The sequence below is a fragment of the Miniopterus natalensis genome, chromosome 3 (genome assembly GCF_054644295.1).
Source record: "Miniopterus natalensis isolate mMinNat1 chromosome 3, mMinNat1.hap1, whole genome shotgun sequence".
NCBI lineage: Eukaryota > Metazoa > Chordata > Mammalia > Chiroptera > Miniopteridae > Miniopterus > Miniopterus natalensis.
The window spans coordinates 24227845-24245475 of record NC_142083.1 but is presented as its reverse complement, the minus strand read 5'-3'; the positions used below and the strand labels follow the sequence as shown (position 1 = coordinate 24245475).

The window sequence follows — 17631 nt, the reverse complement described above, 5'->3', positions numbered from 1 at the left end:
TGTCTAGAATATATTTGCAGTATTGAATTAAATTTAAGTTCATAAAGTATATTTGGAATCCTAAAGTAACTTAAATATTTAAAACTTAAAAATGTAGAACCTTAAGTGTACCATGTACACAATGGAATACTACTCAGCCATAAGAAAGGTTGAAATGCTGTCATTTGTAACAACATGGATGGACCTTGAGAATATTATGCTAAGTGAGATAAGTCAGTCATAAAAAGCTAAGAACCATATGTCTTCACTCATATGTGGGATATAAAACTGAAAATTGTGGATGCAAACAGCAGTGTGGTGGTTGCCAGAGGGAAGGGGGTGGGGGAGTGGGGAGTGAAGGGGGTCTTAATATATGGTGACGGGAGAAGATATGACTTTGGGTGGTGGGCACACAGAGCAATATACAGATCTTGTAACATAGAAACCCACACCTGAAACCTATATGTTCATATTAACCATTGTCATCCCTAGTAAATTTAATAAAGCATTATTTGTAAAAAAAACACCTTAAATGACATAGAGTAGCAACTATTTTTAAAAGAAATGTGAAGACATGTGGCGTTTTCATCCTGCAATAGGACAGTTACAAGCAAGGGAGCAGGTGTGATGCATGGTTAACACAGGTAGCCTAATCAGTACCTGAGTGGGGGTTTTTTTTGTTGTTGTTTTTTCATAAGAATTATTAGGTTTGTAAATAGTACCAAGAAGGTCAGTTGCTAACTTTTAGTTCTGCATTGACCATTCATTCAACAAAATGTTTATTCTCTATTAATAATAATTACTACCTCTTTACTATCCAATGATAATAACAGCAACAACAATAATAATGATAATGAAGAAAAGGAGAGGAGGGGGAGAAAAAAAGAATTTATAGCTGTAAAGGTAACAACAACCAGCTGCTTCCTGAACCTTCCTGGTCTTCCTCTGACCTCCCTCCCACTCCTGCTGAAACATTCGCAAACCATCACACCTTTGAAAATAAACAGACACGTCTCCTAATCCAACACCACCATCCAACTCTGAAATGACCTTTCTGCCTTTCATAGCTCAGATTCTAGAGAAGTTTTTCCACACTCTCTGACTGATCTTTATTTTCTCTCCTCAAATGGCCACTCTCTGGCTTTTACCTCCCCCATTCACAGAACTCATTCTTGCTAAATTCACCAACTGTCTGGTTCCTATATCTGTGTCTGACGTGCTTCTACACCTTTATCTCAGTGACTGCTCAGGTTGCTTGGCCCCTTGCCCTTGCCCTTGCCCTTCCAGGATTCCCCCATCACTCAGTCTCCTGGTGTTCTATCCTCTTTGTTTTCTTTCTACAGTTTCCTTGGTTGGTTTCTCTTCCCTAAATCTAGCCTCTCCTGTAAAATTAGAGTGTGGTCAGGGTTCTCTCCCCATGTTTTTCTGTTTTCTCCAGCTCTCTCCCAGTTTAATTACCATCCACATGGTGCCAAGACACAGAACTCAACCAATTTTCCATACCCATCTACCTAATGGTTGTCTCCCTCTTGGGTGTTCGACAGACCCCACCATCAAACTCAGCACAACCAAAGCTGGATCAACCATCTTCCCTTATGAGTATGTTTTGATTTGACCCACTAGCATGGACATTCCATGAAGGGAGGCTGCCCTGTCACTTCCTACAACTGACTTTCCTGGACTCCTCACCATCTAAGCGCCACTCCCTGCCGAACCCCCCAACACACACACACTGTTCCCTCTTATAGCAGTCTGTTGTTTTCTTTTACAGAGCTTATTATCATTGTAATTGGACATTAAGGGTGTCTTTATTTATTTAATTCATCACCCAGCTAAACTCTGAGCTTTCAGGAAAATGTACTCTGTCTGCTTCATCACAGCAGGTAGTAAGTAATCCAGAGTCTTTTGTTAAGTAGACTTCCTTTTAAGACCATCATTATTCCAGTTTGGGGGCTTTTTTTTTTTTAATCAATAAAAACAGGATTTGACTTTTATTATTTTGCTGCTTCTATTTTAGGAATTTTTTTTTAAACTTATCTGTATTGATTTCAGAGAGAGCATGGGAAAGGGAGAGAGAGAAATAGAAACATCAATGATGAGAGTCATTGATCGGCTGCCTCCTGCACGCCCCCGACCAGCAATCATGCCCGCAACCTGGGCATGTGCCCTGACCGGGAATCGAACTGCAGTCTCCGAGATCCTAGGTCAATGCTTAACTGCTGAGCCATGCCGGGCCAGGCTTTAGGAATTCTTGTAATACTAATTCATGGAACAAATAGAAACATGCTCCTTTGATATCACGATTATGGCAGTGTGATATCTCCATCAGGATGAATATCAGGTGAACCAGAGGGAGAGAGGGGCTGACCTTGAGAGAGAAAGGCGATCAGTAAGAATAGACTAGAATGGCATCGCGTGACTAATTTTCTCTTATTTTAATTATAAAAATTTAACAGGAAAAATTTTAATGGGAATGTTTGGAAACATGTTTATGTCTTCGCTTCCCAGGGAAATGACATTTTTCTTAAGAAAATATCAATATAAAATGTAAAAGAATTATACTTGTTGAATAAAAACTATCATTACCTTCTTAATGAATATAAACTTGCAAACACTGCCCTCCTTTGTTCATTCTCACAGTATCCTATATGCTGACATTGTTGGGTTCACCCGGCTAGCCAGTGACTGCTCCCCAGGAGAACTGGTCCACATGCTGAACGAACTTTTTGGAAAGTTTGATCAAATTGCAAAGGTGAGTATTAGTGATTCCCTTTCATTTTCAAGATGTATAAAATGTTGGCTTACTTTTACTCTGGCCCCTTACCAACTTTTTACTATTTTGTAAAACACATTCTTTAGGCATATTGTTTGTAAATTTGTTGGACTTATTTGCCATAGAGCCCTGATAAATCTCAAACCTAAATCAGGGATAAGAAATGCTATAACATATAATTAGCATGTTTTCACCAATTTTTAAAACTTCTGCTTATATATAATTCAGCATAAATACATTTGAAATTATGAGATTTAATTTTCACATCTCTGTGCACTGTGCTGTTAGAAGGTCCTTTTTTAGGCATTTTGACGTCAAGGAGTTGGAAACATGGTTTCCTCTCTTCCAGTTATAAGTATCATGTTGTAAATATCATGTATTCATATCATTAAGAAGTGTCCTAGAAGAACCCCTGAAGTAGGATGCATACCTTCTTCCTAAGCCCTTTATTTATGGTTGTCTCATTTTTATTTATTGACCTTTGTGCCACTCAAGAAGAAAGTGAGTTGAGTAGTTACCATTTATACGTTCATTTATAGGAAATGTCACAGAGAGGAAGTGATGACAAATGATCTGAAACCATACTAGACCTTATTATTTGTTGGAATTGTTAGAGTTTCTTGGTGCAAATATTGATTTAAAAAATTCTTTGTTAGCCCATTACTTCTTATAAAATATTCCCAGTTAGCCTAATTCTTTCTTTTGGGTCGTTACCAATAAAAATACTTCATTATGCTTATTAAGATGTTTTATTTATATATGGAAGAGTTGGTCCCAAATTTACTTACTGAAAGATTCATTTCACATTTAAACAATATAGAACATCCGAGCCAAGCCTCTTAGGAATAAATCTGACTTGCAGATGTTCTCAGACACTCTCAGGTCAAGTTCCCCATGAAGTGCCTATGCTGCCCGACTGACTGTGACAGCTCCCGCTGGGGATTTCAAAAATCAGTGAGAGTATAGCTCTGATTCTTTCCTTTAACAAACTGAAGGAAGAGGTTGAGTTTTCTGGGTCATTATTTTTTCAGAAAATGAATGGTTGAAACATAACGTCTTGAAAGTTTGAATTAATAAAAGGTCATTTTTGTTGGACTCATTGGTCATGTTTGGAAGAAATGTCCCAGTCTTGGCAGGTGGCAACATAGCTCCAGTATTCACATGGCATTTTCCCCGTGTGCAAGTCTCAGCTTCCAAACTTTCCCTTTTTATAAGGACACCAATCATATTAAATTAGGGGCCCACCCTACTCCTACATGACCTCATCTTAACTAATTACACCTGCATTAACTCTTTTGCTACATCAGGTCGCCTTCATAGGTACCAAGGGTTAGGACTTCAGCATATGAATTTGGGAGGACCCAATTCATTACCTATAACTATTCCTCTCTGATCATAACAAAGGAATGTCCAGGCAATATCAGAGTCCAGCCCAGGATAGTTAGTCACAGAGGCAGCATGCTTTGGGCATCACTTCCTGCCTCAGTAACATGGAGTTGGAGAATGTCGTAAGCAAACAGATAGCTCAGTCCATTAAGTAAATACAGTGCGAAGCACATAACTTTAGTCTGAGGAACTTGAAATCATTTTTCCTCTACCATTATTTTTTAATTTTTAAACTACTTTATTGAGGTATAGTTGATATAGAAAAAGCTGTACTTATCTACTACATACAACATAATGAGTTTAGAGGAAGTAAAGATCCATGAAACCATCACCACAGTCTATGCCATAAACATATCCATCATATACAAAAGTTTCCTCTCACCCTCTTTATTTATTATTATTATTTTGTGATTAAAGCACTTAACGTGAGATTTACTTTCTTAGCACATTTTTCAGTATAGCTTCTATACAGTAGCTCTCTAGGACTTAATTCATCTTGCATAAGTAAAACTTCATGCCTTTTGACTAATGCCTGCCCATTTCTCCCTCCCTTTAGATCTGTAAACCACTGTTGTACTCTCTGCTCCTATATGGTTGACTATTTTAGATTAATCATATAAGTAGTATCATGTAGTATTTGTCCTTCTGTATAGGACTTTTTTCACTTGGCATACTGAATTCATCAGCTCATTAAAAGGATCATACATCACGACCAAGTGGGATTTACTCCTGTGATACAAGGATGGTTCAACATCTGCAAATCAATGTGATATACCACATTAATTGAACGAAGGATAAAAGTTACACGATTATCTCAATAGATTTAGAAAAGGCATCTGACAAAATTGATTACCCTTTCATGATAAAAAAACACACTCTCAAATAAAAAGGTATGGAAGGAACTTACCTCAACACAATCAAGTCACACATGAAAAATCCACAGCTAATATACTCAATGGTGAAAAACCAAATATTTTCCCCCCAAATCTGGGAAGAAGACAGGGACATCTACTCTTATCAGTTCTGTTCAACATAGTACTGCATAGGTCTGGACGTCCTAGACAAAGCAGTTATTCAAGAAAAATAAATAAAAGGCATCAAAACCAGAAAGGCAGAGGTAAAACTACCTCTGTTTGCAGATGATATGACCATATATATAGAAAACCCTAAAGAAGCCACAAAAATCCATTAGAACAAATAAATGAATCCAGTAAAATTGCAGGATACAAAATTAACCTACAAAAATCAGTTGCATTTGAAAAGGAAATCAAGGAAACAAATTTAATTTACATTAACATCAAAAAATAAAATGTTTAGGGACAAACTTAACCACTGAAAACCATAAAACATTGATGAGAGAAATCTAAAAAGGCACAAGTACATAGAAAGACATCCCATGTTAATGGGCTGGATGAAGTAATATTGTTAAAATGTCCATACCACCCAAATCCATCTATAGATTCAATGCAATCCTTATAAAAATCCCAATGGCATTTTTTTTTACAGAAATACAAAAATAATCCTAACATTCATAAAGAACCACAAAAGTCCCAAAATAGCCAAAGTAATTTTGAGCAAGAAAAACAGAGCTGAAGGCAGCACACTTTTTTATTTCAAAAGATATCACAAAGCTATAACAATCAAAACAGTGTGATACTGGCATAACAGCACACATACAGACCCATGAAACAGGATAGAGGGCCCAGAAATAAACCCATGCTTATAAGGTCAACTGATCGTCTATAAAGATGCCAAGAATTCAGTTATTAATATTACAGGTTTCTATATTCTAGATTCAGAATGTCTATTTAGGAAATATGAGAGGGAAGTCTTATCAAAAAGTACTTTTTTGCCTTTTTATTACTTATTATACTATTATCAGGAATTACAGCACATCATCTACAGTGCTGTAGATAAGCATGAAAGTATGCACTCTCTCCATCCGACAAGGAAAGAAATATGCAGAATCTTCTTTAAACCTACAACATGCTCAAGGACAAAAAGATTTTATATTCATTTTATTATTTCAAATTTGTTCATTTTGTACATAAGCCTGAGTTAGTGTTAAGAAGGAAAAAAATCTGTCTTTGGTTTTGGATTTTTTATTTTAATGAAGAGTCTATAAATTAGTTGAAAAGGTTAGAAGTAGATGTAAGATTGATGCATATGAGTGAAGTCAATCTCCATATTATAAATACAACCCAGCCAAGATAAATAATGAGTTAGTCTAAGTTTATAGTTAACTGGTTTAACCTGTCAGAATTGTTTTATTTTTTTAAATTTTTTATTGATTGATTTTAGAGAGAAAGAGAGGGAGCGGGAGAGAGAGAGAAAGAGAGAGAGAAAAAGATTTATTTGTTGTCAATTTGTTGTTCCGCTTATTTATGCATTCATTGATAGATTCTTGTATGTACCTTGACTGGGGATCAAACCTGAAACCTTGTCATATCAAGATGATTCTCTAACCAACTGAGCTACCTTGCCAGGGCAGAATTGTTTCAAATTACTTGACAATAATGAATGGCGCCTTATTATATGGTGGGGATGTTGATTAGAAACTACATGTCTGCAGGTAAAAATCTTCAAAATAAACAAAGAAGACTGTGAGCATAGTAGGGACTGACATAGATTCTAACTCCAGTGAAGTTCTGGTCAACGTTTACTGCCCTGGAATATTCTGTTCTGCATAGAATATTTCATTTCACCATTATGTTTTGGGATGTTTAGACTAAGGAGAATGATTCTGTCTGTATACTCCCCTGCTAGTATTAAGTAGAAATTATTCCAGAACATTCTCTGTTTTCCCTTCCGTTCCTTTTCTCTTAATGTATTTCTTTGGCAAATGGACATGTGGGTGAGGGTGGCTCATTCTTGAAGGTAATTCAACTTGTTCTTATTTCTCTCCCCATGAACCCTAATCACTGTGTCAGTAGAGCTTGCTCTTGATGATATTCTGTAAATTTAAATTATCATGTAAGTGCTTAATGCAACTGAAATTCTGTGATTTTTTTTCTTCTTCCAGGAGAATGAATGTATGAGAATAAAAATTTTAGGAGACTGCTACTACTGTGTGTCTGGGCTCCCAATCTCTCTCCCAAACCATGCCAAGAATTGTGTGAAAATGGGACTGGATATGTGTGAAGCCATAAAGTAAGTGTAATGCTTAGTAAGATATTCTTTAACAGTTTAATAATTTTTAGTTGCATTTCTCACTTGCCACTATCTCTATTTATCTCTCTACTGGCATTAAACACATTACTGTACATTTAAATATAAATGTGAAGATACCCATTCATTGACATGTGAGTAACCTGATCCAAAGTAAGACTTCTCTAAGTGTTTTGCATTGTTACTGTTAGCTTAGGATTTTTGGCAAAACTGAGTGAGAAACCTATGGAAAAGGACAGTTTGGGGGTTTTTTTTAAGTGATTTTTAGAAATTTAAATGTCTAATCTTAAGGAAAATGTCTTCTCTCTTAGGATCTCTTGTGATTTCTGACAGATACTATGAAAGAAAGTAGTTTTATCACCAGCAATTAATATAAAAACACAGCCCAAAATTACTTCATCTGGTCAACAATTCTCAACTCTGAGAAGTTAGTTTCAGTTTATATTCATAGTATATGTTTTCTCTGTTGTATCTATAGTTTCTTTCATTGTAATTCTAGAGAAGATTTGCTTATGTAGAATAACGTTTTCATTAGAGTTGACAAGTTACAGGGTAAAGGTATCAGGGAGAAAGCTGATTTTCATTACCAGCACCGCAGTGCATCTTCTTTAGTAATGCCCTTTGTGGAAGCCAGAATATTCTTATAAAAGCTGTTCTTTATTGATATATGATTGAAAGATTTTAGTTTTTTGGGTATTTTGATTCCCTATTTTAGTCAAGTGATTTAACTTTTCCACATATTTTTTTATCTAAACAGGATATGAATTAAGTGGTCCATGTTCTATTTCCTTGTCTCGGGGTTAGAATAGATGTGGCTTTACGTAAGAAAGCAACAAGTCAGCCTGTCACTGTGTTTAGTCCCTTGTGTGTGCATGTTCGCCATGTGCTCAAATGGACTAAAAGGTGGTGTCCAGGGAAGAATAATGAAGCCCCCACAGCCAGGCCGAGCCCAGGAGACCTAAGTGTTCCAGATCCACTAGCTTAGTAGCAGTCACCATCGGCCCCTGGCAGATCCGGAATGGGAGGCACATGAAATAAAGTGAGAGTAAACAAAGAATCGAGATGGGGTGGGGCGCAGTCAGTGTGGCCTCACTGCCCACACAAAATTGTGTGCAAAACAACTGTCCTACTAGCTGCTTCCCGTAAAGAACTCATTTGACTTCTCTGATACGTGAGAAATATTTTGTACTTACTTCAAAAGTAGTTAACTGTGCCCAACAGTACAGGTCTAGATGTATGTGAATCTAATCAGTGGAACTAATAGATTTCCTCTGATTTATAACCACCCCTGGGGGCAACCTCATTGTTGGTTTCAAACATGAGGTGAAATGGGTTCTATTGGGGGAAAGCATTTTCTCTGGATTTCTTTTCTAGGTAGATATGGGAAAGATTTTATGAAGGACCAGGTTACTTATTACGTGGACCAATAACATTGGATTAAACAATTTGCCCTTTTCCTGAAGATTGACTTCTGCTTTTGAATCAACTGTTTTCCAGTTCTGTTATTTTTACACTATTCCTAGGTGTCGAAGAGCTTATAGGAGAAAGAATTCTTAGTTCTGACCCACTGGCATGTCATCAGTTTATCATCTTTTTACTGTTACATTATATTTATTGTGATAAAATGTATATAATATAAATATTGCCCTTTCAACCATTTTTCTGTGTACAATTCAGTGGTGGTAAGTACATTCAAAATGTGTGCAATCATCACCACTATCTACTTCCAAAGCTTGTTATCATCCCAAACAGACACTGCATACCCGTTAGGCAATAATTCCCCATAACTCTATACCATTAAGCAATAACTCCCCAGCCCCTGGTAACCTCTGTTCTACTTTCTGTCTCTATGGCTTTGCCTATTCTATTTGTTTCATATAAGTGGAAATCATACAATGTGTGTGTGATTATTTCACATAGTATATTTTCAAGATTCATGCACTTTGTGGCATTTGTCAATAATTCATTTCATATAAGTGGAATTGTACAGAGGGTGGCTTATTTCACATAGTATGTTTTCCAGGTCCATGCACTCTGTGGCATGTGTCAGTAATTCATTTCATTTGATGGTGGAATGATTTTTCATTGTATATATCACATTTGGTTTATCCATTCATCATAGCTGCATCAATAACATCTTATGTGTCCAGAATCTCAGTAATATTAGCAGATTTGAGGAAACTTTCCAGAACTCTTGCTTATAACTAAACTTAGCTTCAAATCTTACTGGCCATGTGTCTGCATGATCTTGGCTTCCACATTCTTTCCATGTTATACATCACCAATTTGGCTCATACACAGCTCATAAAGTGATCATTTATAGGTTGTTTTGTTACACCCCCCCAATAAAGCGCAGGGAAAGAGGGCATTTCAGCAAATATGAGGAATTCTGTGTTCTCTTTCACATACAAGGGCAAGCATTTCACTCCCATTTATTAAACCATAGGTGAGAATGAATAAAATAATTTTAATTTTTAAGATGGTGGGGAGAAAGCGTGCACTTGGCATTTGGAATTTTGCCAGGTTATCTCAGATTTTTTTTCACAGGAATGAGCAACACAGGGTCCGTGAACGTTTTGCCTGTGTTTTCCCCTCCGTGTGTGGACCTCCACACTTACTCAGAGCCTCGTCCCCTGTTCACTGAGGCCCCCTGCAGAAGCACTTCAGCTGCAGTTTTGGAATGATCCCAAGGCTTAGAAAGAGGTTTTTACTGTCATAAGAATGTAAGCTGTTCTTAATCAAGAAATTGATATTCAGGACCCTTATATTGTAAGCCATTAAGGTTCCTCTTAAACCCAAAAGTGAGTCTGCTATTGTTATAAGCTTTAAACAATCACTTCAACATTTTTCTGTAGATCATGTAGATTGCGTCTGTGTGCATCAAAACATTTGGTCAGTGAATTCATTTGAATCCTCGATTAACCCATTTTGCTACAAAAGACACACGGGGCTTGGAGATTGTTTTAAAGAGTCAAATCATTGACCAGTCAGTTCTGTCAAAGTGACCATGTAGAGTGCCTCGTCTGCCCTTTTTGTGCTCTCTGGGCTCTCTGCTGACCATGTTTTAGTACAGAAATGCCCTGTGGTTGGAACTGTTCTTTATCAACAAGGGAAAACCGTAAGAACAGTTATGGGTTTTACAACAAATTATTCATCTGCCAAAGACAGAAACAAAGTAAATCCTTCCAAAATGACCTGGGTCAAGTAATAACCGTGTATCGAGTGTCTACATTGCCCCAGGCTCTGAACCCACTGATGGGTCTACAGTCCTTTGGGACAAGGTCTGTTCTTCATGTGGCTGACACTCTGAGAGCAGATGTGGACACAAACAGGAGTGCTAAGGAGGGGTTGGAGGACCTAGGAGGGGTTCCTACATCACCCTAGGAGAGACCAGAGAGCCTTCCTGGGTGAGGACAAGGTCACACCTAAGCCACAGATGGAAGAACAGTGCAAACCAGCCATGTGACACCCAAGTCCTGTCAGGGAATGGAGCCTCAAGGGAGTGGGGAGCAGAGAGAGGAACCACCAAGAGAAAAGGCCCAGAGGTGAGGACCATGCAGAGCCTGGGCTGCCACAGCACTCATTGCGCATGGAGGGCTGGTGTTGGGGCAGTTCTCCTATGTCATGTAGATGTTCTGGCTCATCCTGGGGGCAGGAATGAAGGCTTTGGATGACCTGCTTAGTGCCAAATAGGTTGTTGTCTTTTGGGGGGAAAACCACAAAAGGAAGAGAGAGAGAGAGGAAGGGCAGGGAAGGGAAGAGAAGGGAAGGGAAAGAAATAACTTCCTATTTTTTTCAGGAGGTCATTAATTTTTACATTGCAGGTCTGTGTCTCTTTATCATTTTTAGCGTACTCAAATGATGTCATTTTACCATTTAAGTGTGACATCTATGCCTAGGTCCCTTTGAGCCATTTAAGTTTTATTTACTACAGCCATACCTGGTAACCCTTCCCCTTGCCGTGTTGCGACCGGCATCGCTGTTTCCCTTCATATAGCCTCTGGGGGCGATTCTCTCCAGGTAACGAGAGACACTTTCCTGTATTCTTCTTTTACAACAGTATTCTATTATTTTATTTTATTTTTTTAAATATATCTTTATTGATTTCAGAGAGAGGAAGGGAGAGGGAGCGAGAGCTAGAAACATCAATGATGAGAGAGTCATTGATCGGCTGCCTCCTGCACGCCCCCTGTCGGGGATCAAGCCCACAACCTGGGCATGTGTCCTACCCTGAAATCAAACCACAATATCCTGGATCATAGGCCAATGCTCAACCACTGAGCCACTCCCAGCTGGGCTACTACAGTATTTTAACTGATAAATGTACTTAGCTGGCAGAAATAATTAAGCATTGCCAAGCATTGTTGTTTTCCCTTAAACGAAGTTTTCATTTGTCTCTGTTAATGAGTTGGAGACAGTGTCCTAAGGTATTTTTAACAACTGTTAGAAGGGAAGGGGTTTTGGGGGCTGGGTGACAAAGATGAAGGGTTTTAAAAAAGCTCACAGACACAGACAACAGTGTGGTGATTACCAGAGGGAAAGTGGGGTGGGGGGAGGTAGAAGAGGGTAAAGGGGAGTAACCGGAAAGAAAAATCATTTTCTTGGCTCAAGGCAGTAATCTTCTGCTACAGGAGGATGTGTGATAATATTTCGAACAGTCTGAGAAATTCTGAATAATAAAATGCCCTGAAAACTGGCCAAGAGTTCAAGAAAGGAGAGGCTGTTTCTGGATGGTGATGTATGTTTCTTTCTCTTTAGGAAAGTGAGGGATGCTACTGGAGTTGATATCAACATGCGCGTGGGAGTGCACTCCGGGAATGTCCTCTGTGGCGTGATTGGCCTGCAGAAGTGGCAATATGATGTGTGGTCACATGACGTTACCTTGGCCAATCACATGGAAGCTGGAGGGGTCCCAGGGTAAGGCCCAACCTTGGATCTCTCTCTTCGAGTTGGCTACATGGTTAGAGATGATAGGTCAGCAGTTAATAACTGACTGCTCAGCACTGGATGATGATTTCTATGTTATTCATGCCCTACAGCCTCTTACATTAATCAGATAAACGACCTGTCAGGTCCCAATTCCACCACCCCTGTGACCCATGGTTAAAGACTATGGCTATCAGACTCTAAATTACAGACTTTTACTTATTTGTAAATTTATGAATAGGGACATAAGCCGAAGTTGTTTTATACTGTGGTGCAGATATGGCATTTCTCCATTAGTGGTGGCCTCTGAAACCAGTACTGTCAAAACAAGAAAACTGTGGTACCCATGTCTGATTAGAGCCTATTTCAGAAAAGAGAATTTCAATGCAAGTGCTACAATTTGGAGATGCATAAGAGCCAATGTTGAGGAAGAAAACCCATACTTCTATACAAATCAGCACACTTTCTAAAATACCTCTGGCATATGTTTCAAAAAATATCCTCATACACAAAAATTCTTTATGAGCAAGCTTCATTTCCTGTTATTCACCACACCCACAAGCCAGCTTTCTGAGTGTGCAGAGACTTCCATATAGGAGTAGCTCCTGACCTCTAGAAGCATCTTTCTAAAGCACTGGTTACTGGACCACCAGCCTTAATCACAGTCCATTTGACCAAGAACATACAAAAACATACAGCCCTTCCTTCATTGGGGGTGGGGGGATTATTTCTGAAATCACAAATAAACAGAAGATCTTCCTGCATAGATGCCTTTATATATCTTGACTGTGGTTTAAAATGAATTTCAGACGCGTCCACATTTCCTCTGTGACCCTGGAGCACCTGAATGGAGCATACAAAGTGGAGGAAGGAGACGGCGAAATCAGGGACCCATATTTAAAGCAGCACCTGGTGAAAACCTACTTTGTAATCAACCCCAAGGTCAGTGTTGTAAGGAGTCGATGCTGTAATTGGCCTATGACTTCTGTGATTAAAAGGCAGAGGGGCAAATTACTGTATGGGTAAGGGTTTTTAGTTAAGAATCAGTGTAAGTCTTTGCCTCTAAAATTATGCTAAGTGAAATAAGCCAGGCAGAGAAAGAGGGGTATCACATGACCTCATTTATATGTGGAATCTAAGGAACAAAATAAACTGATGAACAAAATGGATACAGTGACATAGAAGCATGAAACAGGCTGAGGGATCTCAGAGGGAAGTGGGGGGAGATTAACCAAAGAACTTGTATGCATATATGCATAACCACTGGACACAGACAATCGTGTGGTAAAGGCCTAGGACAGGGGTGGGGGTGGGGTGGAAGGGGTCAATGGGGAAAAAGGGTGAATGTCTATAATTCTTTTAACAATAAAGATAAATTTTAAAATAAATAAATTAAATAAAAATAACAAAATTACTTTAAATGCATATGGCATTTTAATTATGGAACGTATTTTCAATAATGAATTTAAATGTATTTATTAAAGAAACAATTGAAATGATTGCTCTCTATGACAAGGTTGTATATGTTAGTCAATGTTAATTCAGGATGCTTCTGGGCCCCTCCTGGCAGTTGGGAAATTAAAGAGAAATATTTTACTTAGACTTCAGATGATAAAAATCTAATGAGATTAAATAGGATGGACATATAAGAAAAGGGAAAAGAGGGACTTTCTAAAACACTAACAGCTAAGTATCGCATATACATTAGTGTGAGGACATGTGTGTGCTGACATGTTTAACTTCCGTGCAATGACACCCTCTGTTACCTGCAAGACCGTCCCTCCCATCCAGAAGGCTGGGACCTGACTCCTCCTCTCTTCACCCCACATGTCAGCCAGAATGAGGGCCTCAGGGCTCTCATCTTTCAGCATTTCTCAAACTCCTACCCAGTGAGTATTGTTGCTATTTAAAGATTGAAACTCCCAAATTCTGAGGGGTGTGTAACTTGCTGTAAATCACACAGCTGTTAAATGGTGCAGCTATGAATAAGAAACACTCCCAGACTGTCAACACCAGTATCACAAAATCAGCAGGACCAAGCGTGTGGGTGCAACTCATGGCAGCCTCCCTCGAACCCCAGGTTCACCTTTGGAGGCACATTTTAGTCCACTTGACAGTTGATCTATAGACGGATGTGTGACAAGCAGGAAAAACTGTGGGGTGCTAGGGGGTGCCATGGGGAAAAGGCAAAAGGAATTAGTACAAGAAGGGTTACTTTCAGGCAGAGAATACCTGTGTGTGGACAGGTAAGGCCGTTTTGCATTAGAAACAGCTCTCACCTCTGTTCCCTTCACTTTAGGGAAACTAACCCATCAAGAGAAAGATGAAACAGGTCACCTATCTGTTTAAGAATTTGCTTTATAAAAATGCTTATTAAAGTGGCTATTTTTCCTAAGTTTAAGTCAGAGGTAACTTTTGCTGTCTGGAAAAACAAACCCTCAGTTCCAGCAGCTTGTAGCACTGCCAGTAGTGCTGAAGGCGCAGGGCAGGAGCCACAGAGGTGAAGGGAGTGACGGAAAGGAACCGCTTAGCCAAGGGAAACTGCTTGAAGGGGGGAGCAGGAAGGAAGAGGTGTGCGCCTTTGGCCCGCCAGGCGTAATGCTTCGTTTCTCACGCCAAGGGGGAAAGACGGAGCCCCCAGCACCTCTTCAGACCTCGTCACACCCTCGATGGAGCCAAGATGAGGGCCTCCGTGCGCATGACCCGGTACCTGGAGTCCTGGGGGGCGGCCAAGCCCTTTGCACACCTGCACCACAGAGACAGCATGACCACAGAGAACGGCAAGATCAGCACCACGGTATGTCCGCCCCTTTCCAAAGCATCTTTGCGCTGAATGAAGGCTTGTTCCCCAACCCAAAAGGCATCACCTGCCAAAATCACTTTTATCTGTAATGAAGCATGCTTACCAAGCTTACCATCCCCGACTTCTCGGAGAGGCCCCTTAGAAACAGCTCTTAGGATATGAATGAGTGCCAAACCCGCATTGCTAGGTTTTAACCTAGAGGTATTTTGCACTATACTTTTGCAACCCAAGACTGTGTTATTTACAACTGACAGTAGCAGCTGAATACAGTTGAACTTTTTAAAAATCCAGGTTTGTTTTTGTGTTTTGTTTTTGCAATCATTAAGTCGAAAGCCTGAGCATCTTAAGAAAAGAACAAGTTAACGCATGATGTCCTTGGAGTTTGAGTACCATTGTTAAGACTGTCTCTTCATCGCCCAGATGTTCAGGCTGTGTCAGCAGCAATGTACATTCTGTTGTTGTAATTCCTTGTTTATATCACTCTAACTTCCGTCAGAGAAAAAACTCCCAAAGCTCCTTACCACAGGGGCATTTCAGTAAGATGGCTGCAATGCAGATAGAAAATAGAAAGACCCATAGGAGGAGAGAAAAATAAATACAGTTAAGCCCTTAGAATAATCCCAATGGTATCATTAGATTTTAACACAGTCTCTGAGTAAAATTAACTGTATTAGCAATGGAATTGAGGTGAAAAAAAGAGAATGGACTGTTACACAATTCTCATTAGTTCCTGAGAAGAAACATACTAAGTTGTCAGGTAAAAGTGGACATTTCTAGTCTTCCTGTGTCCCACACCTCCCAGCATGCCATGATGACACCCAAGCCCAACATGTAGGGCTCAGCATTCTCGTTTGACTTAGTTATAGTTCAGTTCTCTCACCTTCCCTTGTTCTTTGTTCAACAAAAAATAATGTAGCTTGACAGAAGACCATGATCTATCAGACCATCAACAGGGAGACCACCAGGACAAGTCCTAGAGGGCTGTGCATTCTATTGGGGGAGAGAGAACATAAATGGGAAACAAAGGAACATGATCATTTTAGGTGCTGCTGAAGGACCACAATAAATATAAAATGCAGGGATGTTCATGAGAGTGAATGGTGTGATTACTGTGGGTAGGAGAGCTGGGGAGATCTCCGAGGAGGAGAGGGGGAAATTGGGAAAGGAGGTGGCAGAACAAGTTCAGTGGTTCTAAGATGGAAATGAATGTGATGTCTTCGGGAGTCAGAGAGGATGCTGGTGTGGCTGTAGTTTCATCAACTATGAGCAAACAAAAGCCATCAGGCTGAGATGCACTAAGGTAATTGTGTTTAATTCACTCTGTGTATAATGGGAAGTCACCAGAGGATCTTAATCGAGGGAAGGGCCCGGTGTGATGTGCTTTGCAATAATGAAGCAAGAGTGCAGGGGACCAAGTGAGAGTGATGCCCACTTATGCTACGATTTTAGTAGTGGAGACAGTGAGAAGCAAATTCAGGGTCCAATAAGACTCTGCAATGGAGTGGAAATGTGTGCAAACAAGGATCAAAGATGAATTCTCACTTCTTTTAGCTGCCCCGCTGGAAGAATGATGGGACCATTGACTTTGATGACAAATACTAGGGAAAAATGGGGAGATCTAGAATGGGAAAATCAAGACTTTGCTAATGGACATCTTCAAATCAATATGCCTTTTAGAATCTAAGTGCTGCTAGGAAGTTGGCAGTTGCATGTGCAAGTCTAGAAGAGGCCCAAGCTGAATGTGAGAGGGGTCAGGCTTTAGATGATATTTGAAGCCATGGAGCTGATGGAATCATCAAGAAAAGATCAAAGGAGGAGGCCCTAGGGCATCTGGGGCCTTTTAGCATTTAAAGCTGTTAGAGGAAAAGCATCCTAGGGTGCTAGTTGTCCGTGAAAGTCAATGCTTTTATTACACTTTTGAAAAATAATAATGTGGATGATTTTGCCTCAATGCTACATTCATTATTAATGTTAATGGCTAATAACCATATTTCTCTTTGAGATTTGTTGCTCACCAGCAACTGGTTGGTTGGTTGGTTGGTTTTCAAGAAATAAGAACCATATATAGAAATATTAGAACATGGTTTTCTGTGCTGTTTCTTATGTATGCCTGTGAAAAAGTTATTTTCCAGGTGTGCTATTGATGTTGTGCTGGTTGTTTATTTCTCATCAGTCTTTATTGTCCCAGGACTTAGCAGTACCTGGCTCCCTGATTATCTCAGCATGGGACCACAGGGAAGATTTAGCCAGACTCTAATCTGTTATGTTAGTGAAGATGCCTCCTTCAAGGAAGAGTTGCAAGGTCTAGTGCTTTGAGCTTCCGGAGGTTGTTTATGACATCAGAGGAGCTCTGGAACAAACACAGTTTTCTTAACTGTGTTTGTTCCAGATACAGAACCCAGGGGACTGCCTTAGCAGCAAAATAGGATATCTTAAGAAAATTCCAAAGCTTTGTTTAACCCATGAAGCCCATGTGACTGTCACTTAGCTGTGCCCCTCACTCACTTTCGGAAAGATCCCATCACCATTCTTATTAATACATTCCAGGGTTGAACAGTTATTATTGCCAGAAGTTACTTCTTTTATCCAGTGCCCT

General features: G+C 39.5%; 1 protein-coding gene across 1 annotated transcript in view; it reads left to right on the top strand.

The window, feature by feature from the left end:
• The window catches only part of ADCY2 (adenylate cyclase 2), a 296886-nt gene that overhangs the window by 202439 nt on the left and 76816 nt on the right, over positions 1-17631 (top strand). Inside the window, exons 6-10 of the mRNA XM_087815353.1 lie at positions 2620-2731; positions 7161-7288; positions 12065-12223; positions 13042-13174; positions 14853-15029. Coding sequence (XP_087671479.1) covers positions 2620-2731; positions 7161-7288; positions 12065-12223; positions 13042-13174; positions 14853-15029 — 709 coding nt within the window. The remainder of the gene's footprint in view (positions 1-2619; positions 2732-7160; positions 7289-12064; positions 12224-13041; positions 13175-14852; positions 15030-17631) is intronic.